At 34.6% G+C, this 18,284-nt stretch overlaps 2 protein-coding genes across 2 annotated transcripts; both read right to left on the bottom strand.

Moving 5' to 3' along the window:
- Positions 1-543: 543 nt before the first annotated feature.
- LOC114164282 (pachytene checkpoint protein 2 homolog) lies at positions 544-6,652 on the bottom strand. Its single transcript, XM_028048888.1, has 14 exons — positions 6,462-6,652; positions 6,314-6,377; positions 6,115-6,227; positions 5,782-5,849; positions 5,470-5,573; positions 5,251-5,355; positions 4,572-4,661; positions 4,385-4,460; positions 2,236-2,305; positions 2,075-2,145; positions 1,819-1,909; positions 1,189-1,316; positions 911-1,039; positions 544-821 (listed from the first exon to the last, which is right to left on the bottom strand). The coding sequence occupies exons 1-14, from the start codon at positions 6,550-6,552 to the stop codon at positions 681-683; spliced, it is 1,341 nt and encodes a 446-aa protein (XP_027904689.1). The 5' UTR covers positions 6,553-6,652; the 3' UTR covers positions 544-680.
- A 4,281-nt stretch (positions 6,653-10,933) lies between these two features.
- Positions 10,934-11,320, bottom strand: LOC114163476. The gene has a single exon (XM_028047786.1). It carries the CDS (start codon positions 11,318-11,320, stop codon positions 10,934-10,936), a length of 387 nt encoding a protein of 128 aa, XP_027903587.1.
- Between the last annotated feature and the right edge of the window lie 6,964 nt (positions 11,321-18,284).

Here is an 18,284-nt window from a genome sequence, read left to right as displayed (position 1 = left end):
TGCGAATATTTAATGTATGGTTTATCCATTCTTAGCAATTTGTCTAAAATCTACTTGTTTCGATAACTTTAAAATAGAATTACTAGTAATATGCAAGAAAAATACCATAATTTCTCATTGATTTATAGACTAACCTTTTTAATACTCGCAAGACTCACTTCATTCTAATTTGAAACTGTTTTGCTTTGTTTTACTATCCAATTAATTATGAGTGAATCGGGTAATAAATGAAAAGTAATATCTAAGAACATCCATAACTATTTCATATTTTTATTTCTAATGTTTATAATGGTTGATATTACACTAACAATATTTGTTGAAAGACACATTAGTTTATAATCGTTAACAACTAATAAGATTTACTTATATCAAAAAGCCTAATATTGAACTCATGGTTATTCAATAACAGAAGGAAGAATATTTCAAACACTCATCGTACTTTATGAACCGTAAGAATGAAAGTAAATCTAATTGGAGATACCCAAACGTCCTCCGTTCCCTTAGCCAATGATACTTTGAAGTTACGCTTTCATGGATTAGCCATTATATACTAAGCCCTTATAATTGCTTGTAATAATAAATAAGCATAGCTGATGCATCAAACATTTATCGAACTAAAATGCATAGATGCAATAGTTACACTTTTGATTTACACATTTTGAATTGAAATTTTAGTTATTTTAATCAGGAAGCTCAGAACGCTCCCTCTTTGCTGTTTCTACCATTGTACATAAGAACTTAATAGCGTTGCAATCAAAAGGATTTGAGAGTGCAGCATGTGCCAAAAATGGAAGCTTTCTCAAAGACCTTCCACTCATTCCCTGTAAACAGATCAAACTCATCAATTATGATTAAAGGTCAAACAAAAGATTAATGTTGTTCAACACCCACAAGAAATATTTTTCCCTACCTCACATGCCTCTGCGGTTTCCAACAGGTGCTTGCACAGTTGCATGAATGCAGCACCCTCGCGCAAATCTGGAGCGTTCAACCTCTCCTTTGCACAAGCGTAATTTGGAAGCATGATATTCTTGCAATCCTAAAAGTCAGTATGATTAGCCAAAAGACTAAGATGCCAAAATGAGGGAATCTGAGTAAGATTATTTTTTTGTCTGGATCGGATTAATGATTCCAATATTAATGACTCGTTTGTAAAGATAGCTGGAAAAGATTGAGCACTCTCTGCACCTGGAAAGTAGTCAAGATCCCTGTACGTATCAGTTCCTGCAAGCAGGACCTTAATATTTCATACCGAGCTTGAAGAGTTGGGGGACCAACGTATGCTTTGATATCAGCTCGATCAACAAAAGCAATGTCTGCAATAAAATTCATAAATCTGAATGATTTACGACATGTGAAATGCCTTTTCATGAAGTCTATGGAGGAAGTGCATACTGAATAAACTACTTAACAAGAAATTTGAGGATTGATGCTCCCACCAAGGGGGAAAAGGATGCTGTTGTGATGTGTTACATTGGGGTGATGCTAATTTCAGATCTAGAAATAGTATTTTTTTTACTGTGGTGGTAACGAAAGTCAGTGTTTTATTTTATAAAAACTTGACCCGGGTGCCCCAAAAAGGTGCTTGGTGAGGAAAAAGTTTTATACACGGTACTGGATACCAATTCCCACCGTGAATCATGATAAAATAAAGAAATGCACTAACTCCAGATATTGTAAAGCTACTCTACACTTCACTTGTAAGTAGACTGACATTATAAGCTAATCAGATCTGAATATTCAAATTTATGGGAGAGCCGACTGTAACTCACAAGGAAAAAAGCCATAAAATTGAATAAATGAGAAACTAAGGCTTACCAATAGCTGCAGTTATGTTGGAAGTTGTAAGAATTATCACATTAGGAGATGATTTTAACTTGTCCATCTGAGTTAGTAATGCATTGACAACCTGAAATTCCGTATTCAGATTGAACTTACGTTAGACACAAATACCCAAGAATAAAAGCCAACACCACTGAATTACATTTTTAAACAATCTAAGACAGTTTCACAAAATAGTGGAGACGGGGGAGTGAGTTTATTCCTATTGATAGGATGGGGTGGAGGATTTTACCCGAATAGAATCAGAAGGTTCAGAACCAGATAGGGCAGCTTTTCTAGCAGCAGCAAGGCTTTCGACTTCATCTGCAGGATCATAAGCACATACTTCAGCAGACATTGGAGAAAAATACAAGAGCAGTTAGCTGGAATTTTTCCTGTTATCTTATGTCTCACCAATCAATACAAATACGAGATTGCTTTCTTCCTCTACCATTTCTTGAATCTTCTGGAAAAGTTTTGCTACCTTGTAGGAAACAAAGAAACATAATTACACACTCGATAACCATACAAAAATAGTTCATGTGTAGTAACTTGGTAAGAATACAGCATCGTTAAATTTGGCAATTTCACAATTGGACTTATCAATCTCTTGGATTATAGTGATACTCAATATGTAAGACTCTTGGATTATAGTTAAGGGAAGAACTTCTTTAGTTTATAAACTCACTTAAGCATTATCAAACCAAAAGGACATAGACAGTCTAAGTGGCTTAATATTGCACAATAGTTTCTCAGTTTATCTACATACAACAGCAAAGTATTATCCCACTTGATGAGGTTGACAACATAGATTAGACAACATCATTCAGTTCCGTTAAAGAGCAACTAGTAGTTTTTCTTCTCTGCTTTTAAAACAGAGACTAGTCAACTTGATTAGTGCATAAATTAACAAGTAGCAAGGGTTTAGGAGAATTACAAGAAACAGGATAAGAAACAATAACCTTTTTAATTACAAAAATACTGCTCTGTTTACTTTCTTTAGTAGTTCATGGACTCGGATTTTAGGTATCGTTTACTTTTTTAATTGTATTTCTTTTTAATTGTAGTTGTAGTGAGGATTCTAAGACAATCAAGAGAAGCACACCTTGATAGCATGCATAAGGCATCCTCCACACACAAGGAAAGCACCAAGATGACGAGGATAGTGTGTATATGGTACTCTCATTCCATAAATATTCTAGAACCATTTTCAAATATTGAACTTGCCTCCTATTGGTGCCAAGCTTGGACAAAATTTACGGCTATACATAGCCCTCTTGTATCATTGTTTCACGCTATGAATTAAAATTTCTTCGAGAAACTGTGATTATGTTTCTACATTTCTTCTCCTATTCCATCTTTTCACTTGTTTCTTTTAATTTTGGCATTGCTTTAGATACTATGTTCTTATGTTCTGAATCCATAATTTGAAGCAAAGCAAGAGCATTCTCATGTAAAGGCAGAGGAGATTCAAATCTTTTATTTGTGAGCATCGAGCTAATTGATTCACTTTCATTGCCAACTGCATTTGATGAATTGTAGGTTAGGAGTCACTTATGCAGAAGATCACCCTTCCATACTCTGAGGTTCCATCATAACTGCAAACCATCTATTTCTAAATGGTTGCAGGACCACTATTTATTCCAATATAGGTAAGCATTGGACAGACTTCTTTTAACTTTTTAAATTTGTTGTATACATTTGGTTGCTCTAGGTTAGGCATCGCATGTTACATTCGGCTTTAATTACTTATTGGTCTATATTTTTATTTATTTGTTTCTTATCATACTTGTACCCTGATCTGTAAAAATTTTGCACACCTACCCAATACTATTATCCAGATTTGTGCTCCATAACTGCAATTACATGCTTCAATTCCAAAGAGACAAAACAACAAAAAGATGATGGTTGCAAGTCTTTCCGTTTTTGCTAGACATAATAGTACCATTTTACTTTTCTTCTCCTACTGCACTATAACTAAGAACTCCACTTTGTCCTGAGGTGATCCTAAAATGAATTAATTTATGCTAGATACCCTCCAAAACAGAACTATTACTCATTATAACACAAACAAAACTACGAAGTCCAGGTGAAAAATGAGAAAAAGATACTTCTGATGAAGTTTTGTTCCCAGATTCATACTCTTCCAGCCAATTTATCAAGTACAAAATCCATATCCATCATGTGAAGGTATAATGATATACAAATAATTATGTCCAGCGATATAGGAAAAGATCTTGAACACTACACATACTCAGAAAAATATTCAAGACTCTCGTTCCCTTTTCCCTAATGCAATTCTCTGCTACCAAATAGTGGGGTGTTCCTAGCTTGAGTCAACTAAATGCTTTGATCTTACTTGATATCAACTTGAAGGCAATAACAATAAATACGTGAAGTTTTATGCCTTGAGCATGTTATTTAGTAGGAAGAAATCTTGACTGTTAAACCCTCCAACAAAAATTGCGGTCAATATGTATTATGTAATAAGAGTATGAAATATGAGTTATAGAGAAGACAATACGCAAATCTATGACAGACAGCAAGTTCTAGAAATGCATACCAGCTTGCCACTTTCAGAGAACCATTTACTGAACAAAGAATGTGCATTCACTTCAATAAGCTGCGACTGAGGGTATCTGTGTTGGGAAAAAACAGGCAAGTTAATTTATGTTCCCCTTATTTACTTGTTTTCATTGGGAAATATTGGTAGAATATTCAAAAAAAGTACTGATATTAGATCAGTGCACCTTGAATTGAATCGAATTGCTAATTTCTGAGCTAATGCTTTACATAAAGATGTCTTTCCTGTCCCAGGAGGTCCATGTAACAGAATTATGCTGCAAATATATAAAAGTCTCTAAAATATTAAGATATGTACATATTACAGTTCAACTTCCCATTATTGCTACAAAGAACAGTTTTACTTAAATAGCATCAAAATTAAATAAAAAAGGAAAAGGTTTTTCTTCAATTTTTCTTCAAGGAAAATAGCCTACATGATATTATTTAGTTCTAAATAGTTCACTTTCAGCAGTCAGAGTCTAAAAAAAGATCAAGACAAATTATAGGCCCGCCATCACAATGTTCTTGTTCATCTTCCTTTGTTGTAATTTTTCAGTCCATTTGATAGTTTCTTATATTTGCAAAGAATTCAATCAATATTATGACAAAAAGGTTTTGTTTATCATAGTTGCGTATGCTGCAAACTTTTTCTCAACAAATGTCAAGCTCAATCAGCAGTTCTACTGAGTTGCTTTTCAGGTGTTCAGAAATCAGAGTTTCCTCAGTATATCATGAAGCACCATTATGCTGCTTACTGTCAGCCAGGGAAGACACCGGACATGAAGATATAAGGTCATGCATGGGATCGTAAACCAAAGTTTCAGAATTGAAGATCGTAACTAAATAAATATTTCCATTTCTTACCGGTTCCATGAAACAAGGAATGGGTCAACCCCTTTTTCAGTAAAGAGCAAAGCACTTGCTGCATAACGTAATAACCGTTGCTTTAGACCAGATTCGTATATTAAGCTGCAAACACAATGGTTGACATTGCAAGGTAACTGATTTAGAACTTGTCAATCATAAAAAAATAACAGTATACAATTACAACAAGAAATGCATAAACTACTAAAAAGTAATAACCTTTCCCACATGCCATCAAATTCTTTTGCAGGAAGAATCCATTCATTGAAGCTGGAAGACTGGCCATCAGAGCTTATATCTTCACATGGACCTTCCTCGCTAAGCTGACAATGCAAAATTCAGACCAAGAACTACTGACTTCAAAAGGCACTTCCAAAAGAATAGTATAACTGTGCTTTAAATTTCAAAGTGAACCCTTCTCGCTTTAGAGGAGCTATATCTATCCCTCTTCATACTCATAAGGACATGACAACCAAGGAAAATGAGACTGAGATCAACACATAGGTAATGAAATAAAGTCAGCAGTATCACCTGAAAAACATGTACAATAGGCTTGACTTGCCAGAACAAAAGAACATTATCATTATGCCTCCCTTCATCTACAAAAGAGTTACATTTTACAGAATCAGAATCAGAAAAGCAGCCGCAGAATGAAAGTGTCCCTCACTCTCCATTCAGGGAATTATTCAACATAATTTGCTATGTTATTGTGCTAATTGCTAAAACACTCAATCCAACTGACGAAGGAACCAGAAGTCCTTTTATGCAATTTCTGATTTAAAAAAAGTAAGAGAAATAAAATCAATAAAGGTCCAATCATTCTTGATTGTTTCTAAACCCTAAAACAAAACAAAAATCGCACACCAGAATCACATCCGCAGACGCAAATTCTTTGCACGTTATCTGCGAGAAACGCCTCATCAAGAGGCACCGGAATGGGTCCATCGATATAGCTCAAACTCCTCTTTTCAAGCATCCTGCTAAATCGAGGAGAGCAATAATCACAATTTGGAAAAAAAAAAAACTTTAATTTGCAATTTGGCAAAGAAGGGAAAGGGGTTACCCTTCAACCGCGGAACGAACATCTTCGATTTTAGCGGTGCTGGAAGGTTTTAGGGTTACCTCGACTAGGAGCAAAGTAAGAGTGATTATAGAAAGAGCAAGAAAAGATATAAGAATTTGTAAAGTAGAGAGAGTGAGAGGGGAAGTACCAGGGACAAGAACTTTGTCCTCGGGAAGTAAGTGTTGGGAACCAGCGCCATTTTCGTAGGTTGTGAGCTCTGTGTCCATGGGAGCACTCATGTTGTCGCTCCAATCTGAAGTTGTGAAGGATGAAGACAAGGGTTTTCTTTCAAAAATGAGCGGGAAAAGCCCAATATGAGCTCTAGCACACTTTTCCAAAATCAACTTCACAAATCGGTTTCAAATTATCCATGGTCTTTATTTTGTGTTTCATTTAAATTTGGTTTAAATATTATTTTGGTCCTGCATTCAATTTGTTGAATTTGTTTTTTTTTTTTTCATGTTCAATTTGGTTTCTGATTTGTTAAATTATGTTTAATTTTGTCTTTTCATTGTTGTGGTTTAAATTGATAATAACAGAGTGTACACGTTGGCACTAGTGACGTGACGTGACGTGACGTAGTATTATTCACGTTATGGCTGGTTATATTTTGTTCAAATAAATTCTTATTTTAGTTAAATTTGTTCAATTTAGTCTCTATTTTTGTTAAATATTATGCAGAAATACGATTGTTGTGATTGCAATTATAGTCCAAAAACCTTGACGTGGTGGTGGTGGTGGTGGTGACTAAAAGAGGGACTTATTTGAACAAAACACAACCAATCATAACGTGAACAGTGCCACATCATGTCAACAATACCAACGTGTACACTCTATCATTATCAATTTAAACAACTGTCAACGAAATGGACGAAATTGAACATAATTTAGCAATTCAGGGACCAAATTGGATGCAAGAAACAAAAGGGACCAAATTGAACAAACTAGACCAAAACATGGACATTTAAACCTTTAAATTTTGTTTCTTACACTAAAATCGGTGTTTAAGAATAATTTAGGTAAAAATCATAAATATGTTGAAGTTAAAAATATAATTTCGGTTTTTGAAACTATTATCTTTTTTTAGTGGTTTAATCGGTGATTTAGTTTTCTAATTTACTAGTTTGGTTTACTTTGTATTCCTTATTATTTTCTAATTTTTGACGTGGTGGTGGTGGTGGTGGTGACTAAAAGAGGGACTTATTTGAACAAAACACAACCAATCATAACGTGAACAGTGCCACATCATGTCAACAATACCAACGTGTACACTCTATCATTATCAATTTAAACAACTGTCAACGAAATGGACGAAATTGAACATAATTTAGCAATTCAGGGACCAAATTGGATGCAAGAAACAAAAGGGACCAAATTGAACAAACTAGACCAAAACATGGACATTTAAACCTTTAAATTTTGTTTCTTACACTAAAATCGGTGTTTAAGAATAATTTAGGTAAAAATCATAAATATGTTGAAGTTAAAAATATAATTTCGGTTTTTGAAACTATTATCTTTTTTTAGTGGTTTAATCGGTGATTTAGTTTTCTAATTTACTAGTTTGGTTTACTTTGTATTCCTTATTATTTTTGGGTTCAATTTAGTTCTCCAATATTTTAAAAATGTTCAATTTGATCCTTCAATTGTTTAAAAAGGTTATTTTTTAAGAAAAAAATAATTTAGTTCCTCTCTTTGAAATTTTAATTCAATTTAGTCTTTATTTAAAATTTTGATTCAATTTAGTCCCCTATTCTTTAAAATGATCCAATTTTGTCCTTTTCAATTTGAGACCAAATTAATAATTAAGCTCAATTACAACTAATACATACATGTTAAATTTATTTTTTCTTTAGAATTTATACATCCAATCACTTCATCTAAATGTAAAAAAAATGAGTATTTAAATGGAGTAAAAAAAATAAGTATTTAGGTGGAGTGATTTGAGGTATAAATTATAAAAAATTATTTTAACATGTATATATAAGTTGTAATTAAGCTTAATTACTAATTTGGTCTCAAACTAAAGAGAACAAAATTGGATCATTTTAAGAAATAGTATGATTAAATTGAATCAAAATTTTAAATAGAGAGACTAAATTGAAAAAAAAATTGAACCTTTTTAAATAATTGGAGGACCAAATTGAACCGTTTTAAACAATTGAATGACCAAATTGAACTTTTTTTAAAAAATTGAGGACTAAATTGAATCCAAGAATAATAAGAAGAAGAAAAATGAACCAAACCAACAAATTAAATGACTAAATCACTAACTAAGTCTTTTTTATTCAAATTTACTCACTTCAAGCTATCAATAATGCATGTATGTATTGAACAAGGTATCTAAATTATAACAACACTTCATTTTAGAATGATATTAAAATAGCACTACTTCAATTTGGGTAAAAATAATATCATTTACACTTTGTTCACATGGAGAGAAATACTATTAGAGGAGATGGATCAGCAAGAGTCTCTTTTATTCATATTGAGGTATTTGTGCGCGAATGTAAGAAATAAAGAATAAATTTGGAAAAAGATAAAAAGATGTAAAATAATGATAAAGAAAATAAATTTATTCCACTGCTTTCAAAATAGATTCTTCATTAGGATTATGATTCAATTAATTATTGTCTTAGATTTTCAAATTAATTAATGTAAATTCTCAATTAATTTGTTGACATTCTCACTTTAACCAAAGTATATTCTCAATTAAAAGAAAAAAAAAACTTTGTAGATTAATCATCGTAAATTTAACCAAAGTGCATTCTCAATTAAATATTACTATGTTTAATCATGTCTATACTTTTCCCTCTTATATTAAGTAAAAAGCTAATTAACCAAAGTACATTATTGATTAATTCTTATTAAAGTTTTTACCTTTAATCAAAGTACATTCTCAATCATTGGCAAAAACTCATTCAATCACATGAAAATTTCTAAATTTTATCAAAGCACATTCTCAATTAAAATTAAAAACTCTTGAACTCATATGATTGATATGCTATGTAGATTTTGTAGGTTTAAAAGATTTTTCTAAGCCAAGAAGGGGGGTTGAATTGGCTGAGTATTAAAAAATGTGTCCAATTAAAACTTATGAAAACCCTTTTAAAATGAATTCAATTGACTAGTAAATTAGAGATGTATTGTTGTAGAGTAACATTTTTCAGTCGATTAAAAACAAAAACTACAAATTAATATGTTCATGTAATATGATTCAATAGATTAAAAGATAAAATCAATCAACTGATATTCTGGGAAATTATGCAGAAACACAAAAAAGTACCAAACTCACTCAAATGACATTCTTTATCTAACAAGATACGTTCCAATCAATATATCCAACTTATTTGTATTACCAGATAACGTAAAATCACATGTTTTATCCCTATATACAAACTCCATTAGGTATTCAGTTTCAGTTATAAGTTCAAAACACATTTTCCAACACCTCAAGAACCGTAAACAAGTCATGGGTGATCAAGCCACAACAAGCATTAAACACATAAATCAAACACTAACTTGAATTTAGTTCATTACATTTAATCTCAACAAAAGGTCTACCTCTCCATGGTGGAGAACCTAGGAAATAGAAGAGATATGCAAGAGATGGAAACTAGAGAGAAGATGCAAGCCCTCTCCCAAGGTTCTTGGCAACTGCTCCATGCTCCAATTGCGCCTCCAATTCATGTCTCCATCTCCAATTCTCAACCCATCTTCCTCTCCAACCCTAATAGGGGGAAAACCACCATGAATGGAGGAAAGACCCAATAAGGAGTGGGAGAGCTTCCCAACACCCCTAATAACCACCAATAGGCTCTCCAAGCACCAAAAAGTTTTTCTCTATCGTGAAAAAAGAGGAATCCCCTTTACCCTCATGAGAAATATGTTTAGATACCAATTTTTGACACACCAGTGCCGTTGTCGCTCGACCCCAGGTTCCACCACCCGACGTTATCAGTAAAAATGTGAAACAACTTTTTTCTGTAGATGGTGCTCGACCTTGTGTACTGGCACTCGACCCTGCTTTCTAGACAATTTGGCGCCTAACCTTAGCCTCTTGGACGCTATTTAGCCTAACCTTGTTTACTGGTGCCCGACCCTAGACTCTCCAACAATACTTGTTACTTTATGTCTTTGTGGCGCTGAACACGATTCTAGTGGGGTTTGACGCAGGTATTTACCTTAAAATCAATCTTTTCTTATCCAATCACGCTCCCTTGAGTTCTTGTTTGTTTTCCTCCACCACACATGCTTCCTATTGACTTATTTAACACACTCAAAATAGAGATTAGAGGTAAAACAAGCATAAACTAACTAAAACCCAAAACTTGAGAATATAACAAGTTAAAAGCTAGAAAAAAGTTGATTTATTCATGACAATACACATATAAAAAGAGGTAAAAATGGACGTTGTCAATTACTCAGAATCACTAGTTGAACATCATTTTTCCAAGGAAAACATATTTAAGATGGCCTGGAAGTTGCTTCAGCTTCAATTTTGGTTGTTGCTCTTGTTCTTCATTTTTAGGCTTGAACTCCAATATTGGGGCTGCAAAAGAGGAAACTTCTTTGGTTTGACTCAGATCCTCCAATCACTTTTGAACTTCCTCCTCCTGCTTAGCACTCCACTCTTGTAGTTGATTTGTCAAAACCTTCTCGAGGGTATGTTACTACAATTGTCTCTTTGAATTCTAAGCATACATCATAAAGTGCATCCATTCTAAAGCAATCATTTTTGTTATTAGGATGCTTTACGACTTCAAACACATTGAATATGACCTCCTCATCCTGCATTCTCACTTTTAATTTGCCATTGTCAACATCAATGATGGCCTTAGCTATTTTCATGAAGGGCCTTCCTAAGATGAGAGACACTTTTGAATCTTCCTCTATATCCATGACTACAAAATTTGCTGCAAAGTAGAATCTATCTACCTTGACCAACAAGTCTTCTACAATTTCATATGGATACTTGATGGATCTATCAACCAATTGAAGTGCCATTTTGGTTGACTGAACCTCTACATCTACAATTCTTTTTAACATGGACAAAGGCATTAAATTGATACTTACTCCAAGGTCTAGTAATGCTTTGTCCACTATTAAGCTACCAATAATTACTAGCAATGTGGAACTTCCTGGACCACTAGATTTTAGAGGTTGGGACTTTTGAATAATGGCACTACAGTCAGTTTTCAATTCCACAATCTCCTCCTCTTAGATTCTCCTTTTCTTTGTGAGCATATCCTTCATGAATTTGGCATAGGTAGGCATTTACTCCATTGCCTCTGTGAAAGGTATATTGATCTACAACCTTTTGATCATATCCAGAAATATAGTGATTTGCCTTTCTTTATCTTTTCTAGTTGGTCCATAAGGATAAGGAAAACTTGTTACAGGGGAGTTTTTCATCTCAATGTCTTTCTTTCTTCTTTCTTTTCTTTCCCCTTTTTTTCTTTTTTATATTTTTTTCTTCATATTCATTACTCAACTATCTTTTTTCACTAAACTATATTTCCTCATTTTCTTTCATCCAGACTTATTCTTTCCCTTATTTCTTTTTCATTTTCTCCATTCAAGTGATCTCAAATTCCCTTCCCTATCACTTGTCTGGTTATGATAGATTTGCAATATTCCTCAGGATTTACTTGAGTGTTGGCTGAAAATTAACTTTCTTGTTGGTCACAAAGTTGCTTAGCTATTTGTCCAAGTTGCACTTCTAGATTTCTGATGGAGGCCTTTGTGTTCTTTTGATTGGTTGCTAAAACTTGAATGAATTGAGCTAGAGCATCCTCTAATTTGTTTACTTTTTTCTGCTGGAATGGTTGTTGGAATTGATAAGGTGCTAGGTGATTATGCCTTTGTGGATTTCTAGCCTCTTGCCTCCATCTAGAACTGTGGTATTGATTATTCCTCCAATTTGAATTCTAATGGAAGTTGAAATTCTCTAGATTTCTTAAGCCACTCATGAAATTGGCCTGCTCTTCTTGGATCAATTCTATTGTTGAACATTGACGTTAGGGTTGAAATAACACCTCAGAACTTGCTAAGATGTGTCAATTATTGTTGCTCAAACTTGCATTTTAGTCATTTGCTTTTTAATTTCCTCGATCTACTGTGAAATTAGCTTGTTTTGGGCTAAGATTGCACATTGTGTATCTAATTCCAAAATTCCTCTTCTATTTGGTTGGCTGCTATCATGCTGCACTTGGTGGTCACTAGCTGACAAGGACTCTATGATTGTAGTTGATTTAGCCACATCTTTAGTCATCAAATCTATGGTTTGGACATTTTTTTAGAAGAGATTTGTATCTCTCCCATGCTTCACATACAAGCTCATCTATTCCTTGTGCAAAATTTACAATTGTTGACTTAGCACCTAGGTGGGAAAAATCTGGTCAAGAACTTTCTTTCCACATCCTCCTAATTCACCAAACTTTGATTTGGTTGAGATTGCAGCCAAATTTTTGCTTTTCCAATTAAGGAAAAAGGAAACAATCTAGATAAGCTTCCTCCTTATCCTCTCATGATAATCCCATGGTGCCACACAATTAATAGAAGGTTGTTGGATGATTGTAGGGGTCTTCATTGTCTAATCCCACAAGTTGGTTTGTGGGATTAATAGAAGGTTATGAGTGACAATAGGGCATGTTTGCATATTTGAGCTTTTAAAAGTTGAGTTTTCTCCAATCTGGTTCCATTGTAGTTGATTCGTGCCTACAACCTATTTTTCCTATTTATGCTATTATTTCTCCTTATAATTTTCTCAATTTCTGGATCATACAACAAAGTTCCTTTTTCTCCTCCTGGCATGCATAACAACTCAAGATCAAATGAGTAGAAAAAAATGGATTTTCAAACAGAATTAAATAACTACTACTGCACAAATTTACACAAATATACAACAAAATTCAAGGTGATTACAAACTATTAATCTAACTTAGCGCAAATTCATGATAACAACTCCAAAAACTTGTTGTGGCCTAGTTGATGGTCTAGCTTTTATCCGGCAAGTGCATTGGGTCAGTTGTAGTACAACAAGGTTGTATCTACAAGGATTTAGTAACTAAATTAGTAATCTATAATCTAACCCAAGTTTGGCAATAAAATAGTATCAAAGGTTTGGTTTGGTATTGTTAAAAGTATATTAAAACTACGTTTGAAAAAGGTGATGCTTATTAAGGTGTTGAGATTGAACTTGGCTTCTTAAATCAACTGTATTGACCTTAATTATCTATAAATTGTGTTCTTTATTTTAGTGTTCTTGGAAGTACGCTTCACTTGTAGATATAACCTCATGTTTGAGAGTTAGAACCTAAGAGTGTCAGGCGTAGGATGTCCCCATGGAGGTGGAGGAACCCTTACATTAAGGTTTCCTTCATGAATGAGTTTTCTTCCAAGCTTAGGCAACCACCTTGATGATCAACAATAGTGGTTTTACCTGCCATGAAGGTTTTCCTTTGATGCTCAGCTTCAAATGTTGATGTGACCCCAACAAGCCCAACATCAAGCCAAGGTATACCTTCAAGCCCAAGTCCATTAAGAGGCCCAATAACAAGGGACATGCTAAAAAAGATCCAATTGGGCTTCATCCAAGATGGTCCAAACCCACATGGGCTTCTCACACTCTTCACATGGGCCAAAGAAGATGTGGAGATTTGAAGAGCTGTATCAAAGAGCAATAAAATAGCAATAAGATTGGCTCATTGTTTAGGCCTTGCTTTCTAGAATAATAAGTAAAATAATGTGTAGTTGAATTGCTAAAATTGGGCTTGCCTGAGTCAATGGGAGGTTTGGCCGTGAGCTATCAAGGGTCCAAGGTGGACTAAGTGGAAGTCAACACTCCTTCTTATATCTCACAGATCCAATGCATCCAAGGGTTAGGAATGCTTCCATCTTTTCCAAGACATCATCCAATGGTTGTGAGCTTTACTCCTTCTCCAAGCCATCTTCCACGGCCAAGATTGAAGGTCATTTTCATCCAAGGGCTAAGAGTGCTTATGTGTATTTGCTTTCATATAAAAGCCTAAAGTTTAGGCTATTGTAATCACTCTTGAATTTTAAGTCATAGATGCCTAGTGTTGAGAGTATTCCACTCCTATTGCCTTTTGAGAGTCACTTGAGCTAGAGGATTGAATCATCTCCTCTAGCCACCTTCGTCTATCTTCTCTAAGATAGAATTCATTACTCACCTTTCACTCCAATTCCGAGAACAACCTTCATCATTCACCTTGCTTCCGCCAATCCTCACCCATCCATGGAGCTCTCTTCTTCACCTTCATCCAAGGGTTCCACCATAATGGTATCTAGAGCCATCAAACCGTGGAGTTGCATCTTGTGTCGATTTGGTAATGGTTTCTTTCCATAGTTTTTCTTGTTTTCCTTTCTATTTTCGTCTTGTTCTTCCATTTTCTTCTCCTTCTACCGTTTGTTTTGTGTTTAATGTGAGTTCTTCCATTATGCTTGCCATTTTGTGTTCTTCATCTTGTTTCCTTCATTGTGACCAAACAACAATGAGACTACAAGAATGCTTTGCACTCTAATTGTAGATTTCAGTATTTGTTTTGGTTCATATGTTTACTAGCTTTCCATTTCATTTTTAGCAACCTTTACTTGCTTTTCTTTGAGTTTCTCTCATTTTCATTTGGTGATTCTTCTTCATTTTACATTTCCACCATTCAAGTTGTGTTCTAAGTCTTGTTAATGCTTTATTTTACATGTTTCTTCCATTTTCCACTGTTTAAAATCAATTTCTGCACTTGCTTGAGTGAAACCGTGCCAAACTCCACTCCAAAATGCAATGAAGCTTCATGTTATGCGTGTGGATGTTTGAGGCAGTTTTCCTCACCGTTTTAATGCTATTTCACCGATTAGTTTGGGCTTTAGAGTGTCCTAGATGTTCATCTTGATCTATGCTTGATTTTAGATCATAATCAAGCTCCAAAGCGATTTGATTTGTCCATTGAACATCTTCCACTTTTAATATGCTTTTGCTTCAATTTTCAATTTTTTTCTATTGCACACCTTCTGTTTCAGAAGTGTCATGAGTGACTCAGTGCACGACTTTTTAATCTAATTGTTGCTTCGAAAAGCTAATTCTTAGACAAAAATTCTCCAACAAGAATCATTCAATTATGTTGACAATTAAATTTTAGACAAATTTTTGAAGTAAAGGCAACTTTCTACGTTTTTCAGTGCAAATCTGCTGCTGTTTTACTTGTGTCCTGACATACACTTTTCTTATTTGATTTAACTGGAACGATTCATAGCACTGAATCACCTTATGATTTTTGCCTAATTTTCTTAACATCCGGATGAAAAATTAGCAAAAATAATAATTCAAATATGTCCAGTATAAAAAATATGATAAATCTTCAAAGTTAAGGCATATGTTAACGTTTACTGGTGCTATGTTTTTGGGAAAATCATTGTTTAGTGCATTTTTTGTGTGTTTTGCTTCAGAATTTCAGTGCTCTTGCTCTATACATTTGCTTGTTTATGTGTGTATTCCATATTGCCATCATTTGCTTTCATTTGTAGTGGATTAATTCCCTCATATTGGCACAAATGCAATGAATACCATAAGCATCTTATGAGCACTGCATTTTCTGCTTTTCGTTTTTTTAATCCATTCTAGTTCCATTCTAGGATTCTATTTGATGTGCTTTCCTGTCTTTCAAGCCTTAATTTTTTGATTGTCCTTTTTGGCTTTTCATTTAAGTCTTGTTTCATGAATTCCACTTTGGTTTAGCATTTCTAATTGGCCTTTCTTGCTTTATTTGTTGTTTCCTTCCAATTGCAATGCTCTCGAGTTTTGTGGTTTGATTTGGTGATGCAATGCTTTCTTCTTATTGATAGATAGTGGTAGCATTTTAGGTGGTGGATGTGATTCAATGCTTTAGCCTAATGCTTTCAATTGGCAATTCCTTTTCCTCCCACACCTAGTCCGATTTGAGGTACAAATTTTTTGAGAGTGTTGAGTACTAACCATTTGAATTTGGCAAAGTTTTCTTTGGTTTTTATTTGCTGATTTTGGTGCAGTTTCTTGCTGCTGTTTGGGTATTTGGTGCTGTAATTTTCACATCCACAAAGTGCCCAAAGGTGTCCAATTTGGTGTGTGCACATTAGCCATCAACTAAGGCTTTCTTTCCTTCTTGACGTTCTCAAGAACTTGTTCTTTTGCTGTCCACAATTTTGGCACAAGGCTTAGTGGTCACGAGAGCTCATTGAACCGTCATTTTGAAGACTTTTGTTTGGCCATTGTGGCTTGTAATGGTTGCATCTTCATAGTTTACTTCTTTCTCTATAATTTGGTCACTTCTTTTGGTATATTTGGAGCTTCCTCAGTTGCCTAATTTTTACCCAAAGTTCACTAAAATCAGAGTGCTCTCGGTTGCTCCTCAAAGTGCCAAATTTTGTGTTCCAAATTTGGTTGCTTTTATTTGTAATTCTTTGCCTACTTAGGTGTCTTAGGGAATCACAAGGTGTTCAATCTCATCTCCTAAGTAGAACCTTTGCATACTACATAGTGAGTCGCTTTAGTTGTAAGTGTTGAAAGTTGTAAGTGCTTTCTCACCCTACATTAGGCCGCATAGCTTATATTCATGTTTTCTTGCAATACGTTTTAGAGTCTTAAGTTGTGAGACCAAAGTCTCTCATATTTTTGCCATTTAGGGGTCCGCATTTAGTGTGTTAGTGTTTCCTTTTGAGTCTTGTTTGTTTTGCACCTAGTGTCTAGTGGTTTTAACTACTTAGCACTTGGACATAGTGTGAAATTCTTTCAAAAATACTCACAAGTGTACCTTGCAAGGATTGGCCTTGGTTTTTAAGTGGTATTCATAGACTCACCTCGCCTACTTGGGGGTTCACTTGTGTTTATATCCTTTTCACACACTTTGTCAAAGTTTCTAAGTTCTTTCAATCATGAGCACTAGAAGAGCCACTTGTGCTAGTGTGCTCCATCAACAACAACAACAAAACCCCCTAGTCCTCACACTAGTGCTGATGATAAGGGTGAAGTTAACCCTTGTGCACTTCGTACACTCTCCAAAGAGGTTCACGACCTCAAATCTCAAATAGATGCGATACAAGTCAATCTACATTTCTTAACTGAGCAATTTAAGGCATCCACAAATAATCAACATGGTTCTCCTAGACCTTCTCGTCCTCCCTCAAGGCATGAGCATGAACATGTTGATTATGAGAAGGATTTTGAGTGCCCTCATGAGAGACAATCGCCTCATCAAAGAAGGCAAAGGCACCCTCTTCCTCCCAAGGAAGTTAGGATAGACTTGCCTCACTTTCATGGCAAAGATAATGTTGAAACATATCTTAATTGGGTGGCAAAGGTTGATAAACTTTTTGATAGCCACATGATAGAAGAAGATAGACGTGTTTCTTTGGCTATCTTTAGCTTTCAAGGCCATGCCCTTAATTGGTGGACTTCCTTAGTCCTTCTAAAGAAAAGAAATGGGTAACTCGAGATTACCTATTGGTTTGATCTCAAAGCAGCCCTACATGGTCGCCATGTTCCTTCATATTACAAAAGGGGGCTTATGGATAAACTCCAAAGGCTCCAACAAAGATCAATGATAATAGAGGAATATAGGCAAAGGGTAGAATTGTATATTCTAAGGGCGAGAATTGAAGAAGAAGAGGAATTAATTGTTGCTAGGTTCTTAAATGGTCTCAATTTCAATATAAGAGATAGAGTTGAATTGCTCCCTTACCAAGGTTTGAATGACCTACTACAAATGTGCATCAAGGTGGAGCGTCAACTTTCAAGAAGACCTTCTCGCAAGGATTCTTCTATCTTGTTTCCTCCAAATGTGTTTTCCAAAGAGTCTAAGAAAGATTTTTCAAAGGAAAAAGAAACCATTCATAAAACCCCTGCAAAGGTTAGTGAAAAAAGTGAGTCCTCCACCAAAAAGGCTAGTGAAATCAAATGTTTCAAATGTCTAGGTAGAGG

The sequence above is a fragment of the Vigna unguiculata genome, chromosome 9 (assembly GCF_004118075.2).
Source record: "Vigna unguiculata cultivar IT97K-499-35 chromosome 9, ASM411807v1, whole genome shotgun sequence".
Classification (NCBI taxonomy): domain Eukaryota; kingdom Viridiplantae; phylum Streptophyta; class Magnoliopsida; order Fabales; family Fabaceae; genus Vigna; species Vigna unguiculata.
The sequence above is the reverse complement of the archived record's forward strand: the minus strand, read 5'-3'. Positions and strand labels throughout refer to the sequence as shown.